At 42.8% G+C, this 16,923-nt stretch overlaps 1 protein-coding gene across 40 annotated transcripts in view; it reads right to left on the reverse strand.

Annotated features, from left to right (window-relative positions):
* OBSCN (obscurin, cytoskeletal calmodulin and titin-interacting RhoGEF) overlaps positions 1-16,923 on the reverse strand; it is a 316,457-nt gene that overhangs the window by 54,265 nt on the left and 245,269 nt on the right. For 2 of the 40 annotated variants that reach the window (XM_075922938.1, XM_075922933.1), the window contains 2 exons: positions 12,832-12,874; positions 3,322-8,368 (listed from right to left, as the gene is read on the reverse strand). The exons of 37 other annotated variants lie outside the window; for them this stretch is intronic. In XM_075922938.1, the coding sequence (XP_075779053.1) occupies positions 6,862-8,368; positions 12,832-12,874 (1,550 nt within the window). In that variant the 3' untranslated portion in view covers positions 3,322-6,861. Of the gene's footprint in view, positions 1-3,321; positions 8,369-12,831; positions 12,875-16,923 lie in introns of those variants that run through there. One more of the 40 variants, XM_075922937.1, reaches the window with a different exon arrangement.

Genomic DNA, 16,923 nt, shown 5'->3' on the forward strand with positions numbered 1-16,923 from the left:
CTGGGGCTCCTGTACATTTCAAAGATGGAACACGTGCAGCACTTCCACCTTTGAAATGTAGCAACAGGCGGGCAGACTCTTGCAACATTTCGAAGTGGAAGCGCCCTTATCGACTCATCGAATAGTCGATGGAAATTCCACCGACTAATCGATTGGTTGATTCATCTAATTTTAACACCTCTACTAAATATACTGCTCAGCGTAGAGTAAAATTAAAAATAATTCATTCCTTTGAAACGGGTGGCCCTGGGACAAAAGAGTAATCTACAAGCAGGCCAGGCACCAATTCTGACTGGTCGCTGGCCGACATAGCTCCTTCACAGAACGATGCATAGGTGGCAGAAGGGGTAATTGTGCAAGCCCAGGAGAGTCAAGGGGCAAGGAGAACTCCAGGTCAGAGGGAGATAAACAGAAGGAGAGTGAACACACACAAAGTCGGAAACGCGATTACTAGCTTTATTGAGCCAGCAAATATTTTTACTACTAGAGGTGCCTGCTGTGGAATGGAGAAAATATTAATGGTGTAAGGAGAAAGATGGTCATTTCATTGGAGCTGTATCAACCCGTCTCTGCTAATGGACTGTACCAAGTGGCTGCCCACTGGAAAATGCCATTTCCTTCGGTCTATCTTTTTCTGTGGATTTCTCCACACTTCATTCATAGGGAGTGCCAGCCTCAAAGGCTGGTTTTATTTCCCCTGCTCTAGACATGAATTCCAATGTTTTAAGAATTGCTCAGGCACGCTGACATGTTTTATTTTATATGCACACAAGAAGAAACACTATGGCTGTGTCTACACTGCACCCTTTTTCCGGAAAAGGGATGCAGATTAGACACTTTGGAATAGGCAAATCCGCGGGGGATTTAAATATCCCCCGTGGCATTTGCATTGACATGGCTGCCGCTTTTTTCCGGCTTGGGGATAAGCTGGAGAAAAGTGCCAGTCTAGACGCGATTCTCCGGAAAATAAACCCTTTTCCGGAGGATCTCTTATTCCTACTTAATATTTAAATCCCCCGCGGATTTGCCTATTCCAAAGTGTCTAATCTGCATCCCTTTTCCGGAAAAGGGGTGCAGTGTAGACACAGCCTATGGGTATGTCTACACTAGGTCGTTACTTCGAGCTAGGTAGGCAAATGAGAGCAATCGGAGTTGCAAATGAAGCCCGGGATTTAAATATCCTGGGCTTCTTTTGAATGTTCCCAGGCGCTGCCATTTTTAAATCCCCCTTAGTCCAAACTAACTGCCCGCGGCTAGACACAGCAGTTAAACGTTAATTCAAATGAGCTCCTGAGTTCGAATTAACTGTTACTCCTCATTCCACGAGTAACAGTTAATTCGAACTAAGGAGTTAATTTGAATTAACGTTTAACTGCCGCGTCTAGCCACGGGCAGTTAGTTTGAACTAAGGGGGATTTAAAAATGGCGGTGCCCGGGAACATGCAAATGAAGCCCGGGATATGTAAATCCCGGGCTTCATTTGCAGCTCTGGTTGCCCTCATTTTCCTACCTAGCTCGAACTAACGAGCTACTGTAGACATACCCTATGAGTGTTGATCTGCTTTTGCTCCCTTCTCCTCTTATAGGAAATCACAGAAGTACATAAACATAGCAGACAAACCTAAGGGGAAAAAAGGTTGGCTCCATCTTGGGCCACCCTCTTTGACAATGTCACCTCTTAATTTCTTTTTAATTTTACATAAGAACATGGTCAGACCAAAGATCCATCTAGCCAATTGTCCTATCTGCTGACAGTGGGCAATGCCAGGTGCCCCAGAGGGAAGGAACACAACAGGGAAACATCACATAATCCCTCTCCTGTCACCTATTTCCAGACAAACAGAGGCTAGGGACACCATTCCTACTAATCCTGACTAAGTCATTGATGGACCTAACCTCCATGAAGCTATCTAGTTCTTTTTTGAACCCTGTTAAAGTCCTGGTCTTCACAACATCCTCTGGCAAGGAGTTCCACAGGTTGACTGTGTGCTGCATGAAGAAAACCTTTTTTTCATATGAGGATAGTAGTGTTGAAGGGTGCTAGTGTGGAGATCAGAGGTCCATCAACCATTATTAGTCAGGATGGGCAGGTATGGTGTCTCTATCCTCTGTTTGTCAGAGGCTGGGTATGGGTGACAGAGGAGGGATCACTTGACGATTTCCTGTTCTGATCACTCCCTCTGGGGCACCTGGCATTGGCCACTATTGGAAGACAGGACACTGGGCTAGATGGACCTTTGGTCTGACCCAGTATGGCCAGTTCTTATGCACATTTACACAGATCTGGAAGCACCATTTCTAGAAGGGAGTGGTATTCACTGCTCAGTTCCAGCTGATTCTTGGTATTGCTGGTGAGACTACCCTCCAATCAGTGCAATGTTTGTTTCAGTACCCACCCGTAAGTGGACTGTTATGACGTGTGTAGAATGTATCCGGTGGCGAACACTGTCCCGCTAAGAGAAAATTTCCTTTGATTTAAGTAGGTGAATTTCCCAGGGATAATTAAACACGATCAGACATAAACAATGGACACCGTAGACAAAATATACCCAGTTCTTCAGCAGCACAGGTTTAAATAGTCTCACTTCACTGCAGTGTCAGCCCACAGGGTAGTTTGAATGTCGTTCCTTACCCAACGTCAATGCACACTCAAACGTCTAGCTCCGGTTAAATGGGGCTTTCAACTTAAACTAGTTCACTTAAGACACTGGCTGAAACATAAGCGCTGCTGACTGTACAGCTAGTAACGTGGTGGGACCTCATCTGCTCTGTGTTGCTAATATAAACGCTGTGCAGCTGGAGCGTTTTGCAGTCTGACTGCTCCCATGTGAGCTAGGTTGACCCAAGAGAGTTCACTCAAATGTACGTAAACCAGGGTGTGCACATTAGTGAAGACAAGCTCTCAGTGCACCTCTTATCTCCCGGGTGTAAAACCCTGAGCTATTTAGTATAAAAACTCCCCGTGACGTGTCCTCTTCCACTCCGCTGTGCACTTCACCCGATAAGGAAGGGGAGTAACTCAAACACTTTGAAGTTCAAATGCAACTCAGAGAAGTCTCCCAGATGCTAACACAAAAGGTCCCCAAAGTTCTTCACCTCACAAAACTGGATGGAAATCTCTACCACAGGGTCTCTCTCAACACTCCTGCAACTCAGTGCTAGCCAAGTGCAGTGAGCCCTCAAATATGTGAGCGCAGTTGGGGTTCCAGCTCACGTCCACTGACGTCCGTGGACTCTCGTAAACTACAGTGGGAGGTGGATGTGGCCATTAGAGAACCAGTTACCGTAAAGAAACAAAAGTACAGAAGCCAGTGAGATCGATGACAGCTGATGCAAGACATTTATTGCCAGGAACCTGAGCATCTAATACCATATCTTGACTTAGATTTTATTTTTTTAGATTTTTTTGTCTCTCAAACAAACTGAAATTTCCACCTTTTACATACCCTTTTGCCTGTGGGAATTGCAGTAAAACAGTCTTTGTGTTAATTTTAATACAGTGTTATGTCTTCATCTACAGGAAATAAAACCCCACACATATCCTTAGTTATCTACACATTTTAGACCACTTCCAAGCATACTTTTTAAGCTCTAGGAAAATACTTTGAAAATAAATGTAGACTTTCATTTTTTAAAAATAGAGAACCGTAATAGGATTTTCAATTCCTTTTCCACTGATATTCTTTGTTTAAACTTCCAAAGAAAATGTAAACAGATGTTATTTACTTTTGGTTAATCAACAGAAATGTAAGTATTTCTTTGTTACAGCCACTTGAAATGCAACTTTATTTCATCAGCGAAGTCATTACTAAGCAAAATTCAGGTCAAGAGAAAAATTAATAACTCCACATTCCATTGCATATCGTGACAGACCTGTATCTCTATTTTGTTTCTGCTTAAAGATGACAAGGGGCTAAATTCTTTTCCCAGTTACATCGGTGTAAGTTTATCTTCAGTGGAGTTACTCTGGATTTACATCATAGTCACTGAGTTCAGAATATGCCCCAATAAAATAGAAATATTTCAGTTCAGGAATCTTTCCTCCCCTTTTATGTCTTTTACTTTCTAATGTACAGTAGTGCAATATTTCTCATAACCAAAGAACTAATTTATAGCCATTGTATAGCTTAATTATAAAATATACAGTGTAAACCAATGAAGTTGTTATTGAGAAAAAATCATAGTAGCATAAAAGAGGTTTTGTTTCTTTCACCTCCTGTAGTCACAGAGTATGTCTACACAACAGTGTTATTTCGGGATAACTGATGTTATTTTGAAATAACAAAAATGCGCGTCTATGCAGCCAGCCGCTATTTCAAAATACTGTCAAGCTGGAGGACTTCTCACTCCAATTCTTATAACACTCATCTGATGAGGAGTAAGGGAAGTCGAAGGAAGAGTGTTCTCCCCTCGACTTCCTGTTGCGCAGACAGCGCCAAAAGCTGAATTAAGCTATTTTGACTTCAGCTACACAACTACCGTAGCTGAAGTTGTGTAGCTTAATTTGACTTTTGCCCTGCTGTGTGGACATACCTTGAGAAATGTTCAAAATTCAAAAAAGTAGTGCACGTTATTGTACAAAATATACCTTTTAACTATTGAAATGAAAAAGAACATTAAATTACCAAATTAATTTTAGCCATCAATATAGTCAAGGAGCAGCTCTTTAAATAAGAATTGTACTGTTTTGTGAAAGCACCTTTTTAATGTTTTTAACTTAGGCAGTGCTCTGAAGAACTCTGGATCAAGTTTCTCATCTTATCAAGCTAGATAACGGCAAGACTGAAAATATTGACGTGATGTTCTAAGAGAAACTCACTTGATTCTCTTCAAGATGATTAGCAAACAAACTGTCTCTTGGCAGTCTGGTAACATCCTGATTGTTCTGAATCACCCAGATAAAAAATATTGTTTTCGCTAACAACATTACCGGGCAACTCAGCTTACGTACATTTTTGGTTTTGTTTTTCTCGTATCTTCTGTCACGTTGACAATGTCAGACGCATAGGGCTAATTCCTGGTCCTATTGGGCATGTCTACACTGCAATTAAAAACTAGTGGCTGGCCCAGGACAGTGGATATGGGGTCATGCTAAAGGGCTGCTTAACAGCAGTTTAGATTTGCAGGATCTGGCTGGAGCCCATGTCTTTAACTCTATAAGGTGGGAGGATCCCAAAGCTCAGGCTGGGAGAGCACACCAAAACATTTACTTCGCACTTAAATAGCCCTTTAGCTTGAGTCCTGAGTCATCTGACACAGGCCAGTGACGGGTTTCTAATTGCAGCGTAGACAGACCCATGATGAACAACGGCAAACGCTAACCGATTTCCAGTGGGACCAGAACCTAACTCTAAGAACACAGTCTAGTCAAGGGGCTGAGTACTGCTATGTAACATCAGTTTGAAGCTAGTGGGAGCTGAAGGTGCTCAGCACCTTGCTGAATCATTCCCTTACTGGATTAATCATCAGTCATGCATCCGAGATCTCTGTGCCAAACCTCTAGGGATGCAGACATGCCTATGAGAAAGGTGACACGTACAATGTCGTTAGCCCTAGTTGGTTATTGTATAGTGCTACACTGTGCACGGGTCGTGCATTCAAAGAGCATAATACATTAAAACCCCATAACAAACTTGAGGCACAAACCCTCTACATTTCTGTCAGCTGCGTTCTTTAAACAGTTATGTTATCGAAAAGGGGGTTTCATTGTATTAGTGCTCCTGCAATTTGGATATGGGTCATTGGTAAATTTTCATTAGCAGATTAGGGACCTACTCACAAATGCATTGATGGTAAATGTACAGAAGACATAATTAACCATTCTACTCACATAGTAATTATTCATTCATAAAATAATTTATTTGTGGTTCTATGCTTGTTTTTAATCTGGATTTCAGGTGTTGTATTAACCTGTCAATTCCTTTAATCAATGACCTTTTAGGGGTAGATAATGCAAACCTCTATCATAATTTAGATGCTTTATAGAGCTACTGCTGAATAAAGAATGCAGAAACATAAAACCTTCCTCCCTTTGGGCAATCATTTAAAAGATTAACAATAAGTAGTTGATGAACAATGATAGTTTTTTTTTAAAAGAGTGGATCATAGTTGGACTCTAAAGGGCGAGATGACTCTGAGCTGAAGTCAATAGGAGTTTGGACATTGACTTCAAACGGGGTCAGAGTTTCACCCAAAATGCGTCAGCAGTTTCTTAAGTCAGGTGTGTTGCCAAATGAGTGTGGTAAGTTTCACTCCATGGAAAAATGTTAAAATAATTTAAACAAACAGACTGTGCATTCTGAAAGATTTAGGAACCCATTTTTGATAGAGCTAAATTGTTTAATCCGCCCTTCGTAACAATAAAGCAGTGCAAATTATTTCTCTGCTGGTCTGACATGCACAGTGACAGGAGATACGCTTAAATGAAGCCACCGCCCTTCTCTTGCTTGCTGGAAGGTGCGGCCAAGCTTAGATACCTTAAACGTCTCCTCCCCTCCCACCCCGTGTGACTTAGCAGTCTTAGAGCTGAAGTAATTTTTTCAAATGCTTGAACAAAAATGTGCTTATTTATATTTTTTGTTACAAGAAGGAGAGGCAGGCCACCCGGAGGCTACTGAACCTGCCTCTCGTCACTTCTCTATGGAATGATATGCTTTCACCGGGATCAATCCTAAACTGACTGACAGAAGTGTTCCCTTTAAGACTGCAAAAGCTCTACATATCACTTTCCTTCAGGTATTTGTCTTTAGATGCTTCTCTAAAATTCTCACCACCAGTTTCACCTGCCCTAGAATGTTTCTGTGTGTTTGCTGTTTGTGGGGTTTTTTTAAATTTGATTTGAAAACTCCTGCTTGTCTCTGCTCAGCTCTGGGAAGGGTCCTCCGGGCTGATGTGCAGCATAACGGGCTCGCCAACAGTTCCATAGCTGAGGGTTCTTGTGGAAACTTCGGTTTTAAAGCTGGACTGTCCGTTGTCTGCCGAGAGCTGGACCTCGGTACAGAAAGATGGTTTTAGTGTGAAAGCGGGCGCAGGCGAGGTTGCTGCCACTGCTGCGTGCGTGCCAGCTGCTGCAGGTGCAGCGGTGCATGACTCACTCACGTGGAACGAAATGTTCGATGGCCCCACGGACTGCACCCCTGTTACTCTAGAGGCTGACACAAACATTCCTTCAGGAAGAAATTCCTGGAACTTGCTGAAAAAGCTTGGCCTTGGATCAGGAACAACAGGCCTTCCGAGATTTAGCAACACCGGCTTCCCCACCGTGGGTTCATTAATTTCTGTCTGGAGCACAGAGATCTCACAAGGTTTATCACCTGTGTAGTTCTGATCTTCACATCCATAGGTCTCCCCTTCTTCAGGAATGTAATCTTCCAGGTCTTCCAGGGTTAGCACTTTTCCATTGCGGGTTAGGATTTTGGGGTCACGGCGGCCAGTGTCATCCGACTCTGGTTGCCCTGCCTCATCAGTTATAACAACATCATCTTCCTCTGGAAGATCCTCATCTTGTACTATATCAGGCATGCCTTCTTCAACAGTCCAAGATGTATCTAACTCGCCAGCTTCTTCCTCAACCTCTTGGCTCCTTTGCGATGGATGACAGTCATGCTTGTCTACCTCAGCGGCCTCCAAACTAAAGACAAACGGTTCACCCACACATGCCAGCAGTGGGGAAGTAGCTTCCGAAACATCATCATTGCTCGCATCCTGTGTGCAGCATTTTCCATCAATCCCATAACCAACGAACGCACTACTTCCTAAGTGTTCCGACCCACACGAAGAGCTTATGTCTTCACTGTTCACTGGAGCTCCTTCTTGGTCAGCTTCATATGCAAGGGTTGGAGTGTCAACGTCTGAAAGATTGTCTCTAGGCAGGGAGGATTCAGCCTGCTCCACTAATTTATTGTTGGAGTTGTTTGTGTTTGGGTCCTCTTCAGAGGAACGCCTTGGCCTTGGGCCAGGCATAGTGAATATTAGTTCTCCTGAGTCATCTTTTTCTGGCTTTGCAGGGGAAGCTCCTCTTTTTTTGGTGGGCTTGGGTGACCTTTTCACCTTGAATTCAATGATTTCCTCCACTTCGACCCATTTGGGTTTTTGTTCTTCCACCTTGGTTTCTACCACAATGGCTCTAGCTGCCGCTCCTTGTCTGTCCTCCGGCTCTGTCACAAAGAGCGTCGGAATGACAGACTTCCGCATAGCCTCCTGCTCGTGCCTGTGTACAGGCTGCCTGACCGTTGTCACATACGCCGGCTCTGGCATCAGCAGCTCTGATCTTGCAGAGCGGGGGAGGGAGTAACCCGAAGGAGGCCGGGCAGGGGACACCTTTCGCTTTTGCCTTGGGGTCTTCACCACAGTGGTGATTGTTTCCTCTCTGATGACAAAAATGGTTGAAATGGAGTTTGCACGAAGGCAAAATCTTTCTGGGATCCCCCACTCCCTGAGCACATGCCCGTTGTAGACAAAGCCACCCAGGTGGGGTTAGTGGTGTGAGCATTCTGATTGGTGCGCAGTTTCAGTTTTGTGAAGGACACACACACACGCACACTCAATTCACTTTGAGAACCAGGTTTTCTGTCCAGGGGGCTCTGCCCTGTCCCATCCAAATGGTTTCCAAACCCATTTACTCGTGGAGTGCACAGAAACATAGTGAGCATGTCCGGCTAAGGAGCTCTCTTTCAGATGCCTGCTATGAGTCATGCTATTCTCATTGACTGGCTTAGAACAGCCCCAGGGCTACTTTGCAGTCCCATGGCAGATCCACCCAAAGATCCCACAAGGAGTTCAGCTCTGTCTCCCTGATCCAGTCTCCTGGGGTGAAATCCTGGAGTTAGTGAAGTCAATGACACAAGTCCCATTGACTTCAAGAGGGTCAAACATTCACCTTTACAAACATATTTTCTCTTTTTGTTGCTTACAGTGAATGGCCACAAAGGAAGGGTGTGTTTACTTGCCAGTCAACATCACGGGCCACAGACCTGCATTTTCATACACACACAAGCCATGCTAGAAGCTCATTTAGCATGCAGGGGGAAGTTAAGAAAGCAAAGGTAGTGAACATATTTCCTGAAGAAGCTATTCATGCCAAGACATTAGTATTCCCTCTTGCTGTAAATGTGCTGTGTGCGTGCATGTATGTGTGTGTGCGTGCCCGCATGTGTTTGTGTGTAATCTCTTTATTCTTACAGTAAAAATGATGGGCTAGCATGCAGCACTGAACAGGATCCTGCCCTCAGGGGGAGTTTTATCTAATAAGCACAGGATCCAGCCCCTAATGCATGTACATTATTTCTCAGAACAACTCTATTGGCTTTGCAGTAGGTCTGGGGAGGTGCCCAGAACAATAGGGACTTCTGCACATTGAGGTTTCTATTATCTACATTTGGACACATACCCACTGATGTCAATGGGAACTCCATGTACCTATCCCAGGACAGAATTTGACTTTAAACTCGTTGCAGGACACATTGGGTTAAAAACTAATAATTTTGGTCTTAGGCCAGGTCTACACTAGACCTGGCAGCTTGGCTTAAGGTACACAATGCCAGCTAGGTAGACTATGTAGAATACGTAGTTGGAGTCGGCTTACCATTGGCTTCCCTTACTCCTTGAAAAAGCAGGAGTACCGGACGCCAGTGAGGCACCCTCTGAGTTCTATTTAGCAAGTCTGAACTAGACTCTCTAAATCGAACTCTGGAAGATGGATTGTGGCAGTGACAATCTTCTGTGAAGACAAGGACTCTTCAAACCCAGGGAGTTGTGCTATTTGAAATGTGCATTTTTATATGCGGCTCTCTGTACGGCTTTTCCAAGGTTACGGCTACAGGAGAAAGTGTGGTGAAAAGGACATATTCCGTGGGATACTGATGCTACAGAGCAGACTTAGCTGGTCCAAGGAAAACAGGAGAGGCCAAGCCAAGTTTGCTTTTCAGTGAGATACAGCCTTGAGCATCAAGCAGCAGAGCCAGAGGCAGAAAGGGAAGTAAGTGCAAGACCAATAAGGAGGCCAGACCAGGCGGGAGTGAATAAGAATTCACATGTTCAGCCTCACTCCCCAGCTCCAAATGGAAATCCTATAGGCCCACCAATATAGAACTGCCCTCCACAGAACACCCCTTGCATGAGAAACCCTCTGACCTTCCCCATAGGCTATTCTGAGTCGGGAGATGGGTTCACTAAGAGAATTTCTTCTGCTCTTGTTGGGCCAGGATGGGGACTTAAAGATAAAGAGATCTGATCTATTTCTCTCTTTTAGCATCACCCTGTCATGGTGTAATTCTAGCACCTCTTCCCATGAGAACATGCCCAACCCAGCACCACTTCTCTCGTAGGCCTGATCTGCACTACATCAGAAGGTCGAAGTAAGATACGCAACTCCAGCTATGAGTTGATGTATCTTACACTGCCTTTCCATGTTGCACACACAGCGGGAGGCTAACGGGAGCAAAAGCTTCTGTCAACTTCCCTTCCTCTTCATGAGGAGCAGGAGTACTAATGCCAATGGGGGCACCCTCTGAGTTTGATTTAGTGGGTCTATACTAGACCCACTAAATCGAACCCCGGAAGATTGACCACGACAGCATCGATCTTCCCCATAGTGTAGACATGCCCTTATTGAGTCTGTATTTCACTGCAGTCTCAGCCTCTTCTGCTGAGAACATGCCTGTCCCTGTACATGACACCTCTCCCACTGAGATGGTCTCACCCATGACACCTCCTGCCACTGAAGGTTTCCTCCAAGCCTGCGCACCCATCTCATCCTGCCTACAACCACTTCTCATGCTAGGTTTGCCTGCTCCATGCCAGGGGTCACCAGCCTCCATTGCTGGAAAGTCTTTAAGGTCTACACTATGTGTGCATAACTCCCATCAACGCCAATTAAAGTTACTTGTGCAAATCACTGGCAAATGAGTTGAGAATTACCCTTTATCTATTTGCATTAGACGTGGGGTTGAGCCAGAGTGGCCAAGTTAAAAACCACATAGGAGTACCCTCAAAGTTTGGGGGTTTGCACAGCCAGGATTCTGGTTCGGTTCTATCTTGAATGTATGCATTAACTGGCTCCATGCTGGTAAAGTTTGAACCTTGCTATCTTTATATGTACACACTTAAAGCCTGGCTCATTTCCCATTGAAGACTTTAGTAAGAGTTGGCTCAGGTCCCCAGTGGCTTAAATCAGGACTCTCTGCAGCATTTTGTAATCAGTTTCCTGAATGGAATTTTGCGCTGGTTGAATAATATTTAATCAAGCATATTACTACTGAAGAGGATGAGAAGACATTTAAAAAGGAGAGAACTAGATTAAGATTTTTGAGATCACCAGAAGACTGAGGGGAAATCCAAAAGGAAACGCATTGTCCTTCTGTCTGCTGATTTACTGCAGCAAAGGCTCACGAAGAGAAAAGCTTTACATGTTCAACTGATGCAAAGCCTGACTCCCGAACAACTTGGGCTACTTCTGAATCTGTTACCTAACACTGTTTCTTGCTGACTCTTTAGCTAACCCATTGGTATCTGACAGACAGCACATGACAATTTGGTATGGATGGTAATGCCAAGAACTGGGCTCTTTGCAGAAGTAAAACTTTTTCATCGCTGCCCAACGAGAGCAAGGAAACTACCATGGAGGTCAAAAGAAAACAGATAGCCCTGGTCTACACTAAGGAGTTATTTCAAAATATCCCCCCCTTATTTTAGAATAATAAATGGAGCGTCCACATTGCCAAACTCGTTATTTCAAAATAGCGGGTTGGTTATTTTGGAATCTGGACTCCTGCTTTCCTTGGGGAATAAAACTTATTTTAAAATAGTTATTTCAAAATAGCATTGTGTGGACTCTCCACTACCGCCATTTTGAAATAACTGCTCCTCAGAGTCATTTGAACTCATTACTCCCCAGTCCTTCCTGGGGCTCTAAGTCAAGGTAGTGTCTGCACAGTAACGGAGCCTGCCTCAGACTCATTTCGAGGTTTCCCCGTGGTGGAGACACACTATTTTGATTTTATTATTTCGGGAGTTATTATTTTGAATGTAGTTATTTCGAAATAATTTCCTAGTGTAGACACACCCTGAAAGGCTGCACCTCGTCCCCATCCTATTGGCTAGTCAATTGGAAAACTCTGAGGTGCACAGATTTGTTGTCTTACTCGTCTACATGGAGTCAGCGGCACCCCACTGTGCTATGGAAATGAAGAGGAGATTGTAAGACGATATAATAATAAAACAAGTGGAAGGCGGCATTCAGCTCTAGTTCATATGTGTACTTCAGCTGCTCCTCATCTTGTAACTACGATACACGGAAGTCACCCATTTGTATCTGCTAATACTGTCCAAGCCATGAACTTGTCATGTTTCATGTTACTGAGCCAGATTTCACTTCTGAAAACTCATGTGCAACTTCCATGGACATCAGTGGGATCCGTGATCGTGTATCTGAAGGAAGAATGAGGCCCAAACTGAGCTTAAATGCTCGTGTAACGCTGACAGGTGGAACCAAACCTGGTCGCTCCAGAGCTTGGTGCATGAATCTCTACAGCTTGAGTTAGAAGCCGGCTGGCTCTCAGCTAAGGCTGTAGAGCAAATTCATTCTCTCTCTGTAAGTGGTCCCAGTGCCGCTCCATGGGACAGTGCACCCCACCCAGTAGGTGTGTGGGTTACACTAGTGCTCCTGCTTTTTGAGAGGGATATTCAGGTTGTTACATTTCATTACACAAAATGCCGAGAAATCAGATGGGATGGGAATGAACACACTTGCATGGCCAATACACGCAGGCTTGTTACTGGATCATGCAAAGGCAGCAAGTCAAACCATGACTGTTAAAAACAAAAAGCACTTACATGATGATGGTTTTCTTGGGCACTTTAGTCTCTTGTTCAGTGACTACAAAGAAAACAGTATGAACAGCAGGGGGTTAAAGAAAGGCAAAAGCTGAAATGATTAAATTCACTTTGTTAAGTTAATCAAGAGAAACGTGAGTGAAAAAACACGCGTCATCCCATCCAGAATTTCTGTGGTTACCTCCTGGGTTGTCCTTCGTGTCTCTGCTCAGGACAGGGGATTCTCAGTGTTACCTATGCAATGAGCGGTGTTGAGCTGATGTGGATTCTTATGGAGACAGTCTTACAAAATACAAAGGACTGCTTGATAGCCTGGCTTTTGCCTTTGGAAGATCAAAAGTTCTGCAAGCTACTGTGTGAGAGATCAAAATATGTCTGTGTAGGGAATAGTCAGGCGAGTGGGAAGCGTTTAATCTATGATCGACATGTTTCTGGAAAAGGAGTTTGCCAGACTACATAACCAGTTAGTTTTCAGCCTTTCCTACCAACCTGATCACAATGAACAAAAAATCTCGATAGAAAATTGGCACAAAAAGCCTCTCTCCCCAAAATGAGAGTCCATCCATATACCTACACTGTGCCTTCTGCAACCACTCATATATAGCTTTCTATCCATGGCCCCATAATATAAATTATTGCTTTAGCGGCAACTATGTAAAGCTCTCAGATTAAGCAAAGATTTTTAAAAACAATGAATGGCCCTGTTATATCTTGGAGAGGAATCAAAATATATAGACTCATGAGCTTCCATGGGTAAAACTGTTCAGTTCGTCTGAGGAAGTGGGTTTTACCCATGAAAGCTCACGAGTCTATATATTTTGAAATTTCAGAGGGGGAGCCAAGTTAGTCTGTAGCAGGAAAAACTTAAAAAACAACAAATAGTTTTTAAGGCGTGACTAGACTATTTGTTGTTTTTTAAATTTTTCCTATATATTTTGGTTCATCTTTAAGGTGCCACAGGACCACGTGTTGCTTTTAAAGTTACAAACTAACACGGCTCCCCCTCTGAAAAGATTTGTAAGTCAAAGCTTAATAGAAAAGGAAACACAAAGAGGTATAACGTGGCAAAAGCTAAGGGAGATTTTCATCATTTTCTCTACCCAGCTGGTGGTACAGCATCATGACACTGTAGGAACCAGACTGTACTGAATGCACGAAGGACTGCTCACTATAAGCAGGATTTCGCAAAACAAGACCCCGTGCTCCCCTCTTTGTTCAGTGACAAGTTAGTGAGCTTCTAAAAAGCTACTTTTCCCTTTGAATTATGTTTCCAGCAACCAGCACATATAACAAATAAGCTCTAGTAATATTGTTATTTAGTTTGTATAATTAAAAACCACTTTATTGTTCCAGATCATTGTTTGTACAGTAACAGTGGTTGCTGTCCAAAAATTATAATTACCTAGAGCCAATTGCACCAATTTATAATTTACCAATTATATTTACACAGCAATATCTGAGATATCGCAGGTCATTCCTGTTCAAAATACAGGGGGTGCGGGGAAATCTAATCTCTAACGCATCTTCTGGCAAATCCCGATTCTTTAAATGGTCACCAACATAGCTACAGACTAAAAACTTCAAACTATATTTCCATTATAAGGCAAAATAGTTGAAATTTAATTTAACTTTCACTTAAACTTCCCAGGTCCCTATCCTGCCATTGTACTAGGAATGGAAATCCCTTTGAGACTCATGAGTTTTGTGCCAAAGTTGATGTTGATATCTCATTGGGTCTAGTGTTCCATGTTTTCTCTGCTGAGAAGAGCTAGTTTTGCAAATGCCTAAAAAATGCAGGTGGATGTTTTGCAATGTCTTCCAGTTTCTGTTGGGCAAACACAGAGGGGTAAACTCTGCTCTCAATTACACCTAGATTTTTTTCATTAAAGTCAATGGAATTAGGCTATATTTACGCTGGCTTAAATTAGATCCAGTTTGGACCCAGAGTCTGTTAAGTACAGAAAGAAAATATTGTCAAACGTTTATATATAAAGCTATTTTATGAGGTTCTTTTAACAGTAATTATATATTGAACACTAGATTATTGTTTAAAATATATTTATGAGAAGGCAAAACTTGTCGAACAGAAAAGAGTTGTATCAAATGTTCAGTTAGGAAATATCAATTAATATATGTCATTATTAGCTGGTATTTTATTGAACTGCACCATAATTAAACCCAAATAAATACACTACCAAAGCTTTAACTTCAAACTGCCAAGCGTAAATATGCTATCCCAGTTGCTCTGCATGCATAACTTCCAACTGATGTCAATGCAGATTCTGTCTACAAAAGTTCTGCGGGACTGGGCACAAGGGTGTCCATCACAAATGAAATGGTGTGTATGGTCACTACATATTTAAGTTAAAACCTTGTTTTCGTGCCTGGCAGTGTATATATACTTCCCAAGGTATGACAGGTTTGAAGCTATCCCATATGAAGGACAGAACCACATGAAAGTTGGATGAGCGAATTCGGGAACATTCCTGTATCAGTTTCAGCATCATGGATGTTATTGGTAGGATTTATCATTTCAACTTTTTTGTAGCGTTTTAGAAAAAACAGCTTGGCAAAGCAGGGGAGCCGTATAAGCTTTAAGCATTAGGTTCAGCCAGTGACCCTACATGTTTGTTAATATGTTAAATCAACTGCGCACACACTATGAAATGATTACAAGAACGGGTCCGGAGGAAGCAGAACCCTCAGAACTTTGAGATGTGCGAAAGATGATTTCCAACATGATTTTTTATTACAATCTACTTTGTCTTCCTCAGAAAACCACAATGCTCCCATTGCACAGTATGTGTTGACCATGTTTATCGAGGAAGACGAATCCCCCCCCGATCCTTAGTGCTAACGTTACCAATTAATACGCCAGGCTAACGGTAGGGGTTTTTAAACACATATACCATCAACTGTTGAATCTAATTACATTGCAGATAATTCATGGACAGAACAGAATTTTCTAAATTGCTTTGTATCAAATACAGATATTCTACTGTAAACAAAACAAATTACTTTTGGAGAAGTTTTAGAAGCCTTTACTTCGAAATAATATAGGTTGAACCTCTCTAGTCCGACACCTTCTAGATGGGCAACATCCGCCGTCCAGCATGATTTTAGTCAGCCAGATATCCATTTACCATGGGTGTTGCTAAGTTTCCTGCAGTCTCGTAAAGTTTGTTTACAGACATCAGGCCTGGCTCAGTGTTCTGAGCTGTTCTTTAGCTCTAATTTACCTCTACGGGGCTTCTAAGAGCCCAATCAGAAGTGGAAGTGCTGACAATGCTGCTAGACAATATCGACATCCCATGGTCCAGGAAATTCTCTGGTTCAGGTCCCAAGGGTGCCGGACTAGAGAGGTTCAATCTGTACTTTGTGTTTGCTGTGACTGAGATGCACTTAAAGCTGTTCTTGTGCATAATACAGTGGTAAGCACCTTGCTGGCCCTAAACTAAAAATAAACATAAACAATAACAGCAGATTAGTAATAAGAGAAAAATGCACACATGGGTAATATCCTGATCTTCACCCTAAAAAAGGAACTATTAGGGATCAAACTCATATTCTCTAGCTGCTCTGCAAGACTGTAGGAAAAACAGATCTAATAATACTTTGTACTTCTCTACAGCAATCTTGCTTTCGGGGATCCCAGAACATTTCACATTATCCCGTGAGACACTCATTACCAGGTAAACTGGGCCACAGTGATTAAGTATCTTGCCAAAGGCTTTGCATGGAGCCAGTAGCAGAGCTAGGAATGGAACCCAGGAATCCAGATTGCTATTTCCTTGCGTTAAATACCTTCCACCCCCATAGTCACTCTTCTACAAACTCTTGCTTCTTTTCACTTGCGCTTATGTTTATTCCTACCCATAAAAAACTCTGCATTTGTCATCGCCTAGTCTGTACTATGCCGGTCAGAGATGATGGGGATTCCAGAACTTTCAAAAATGCTGAAGTTTTGTTTTTAAAAGCAAGTCGATTGCAAGTTAGTGAACCGTGGTTGACTAATTTGCTGTAGTATGATGTTAAAAGTTAAAGCTGGAGCCATGGTGAATCAGCACTTGTCTGTAAAGATTGCGACATCTA

This window comes from Pelodiscus sinensis, chromosome 2, assembly GCF_049634645.1.
Source record: "Pelodiscus sinensis isolate JC-2024 chromosome 2, ASM4963464v1, whole genome shotgun sequence".
Taxonomy (NCBI): domain Eukaryota; kingdom Metazoa; phylum Chordata; order Testudines; family Trionychidae; genus Pelodiscus; species Pelodiscus sinensis.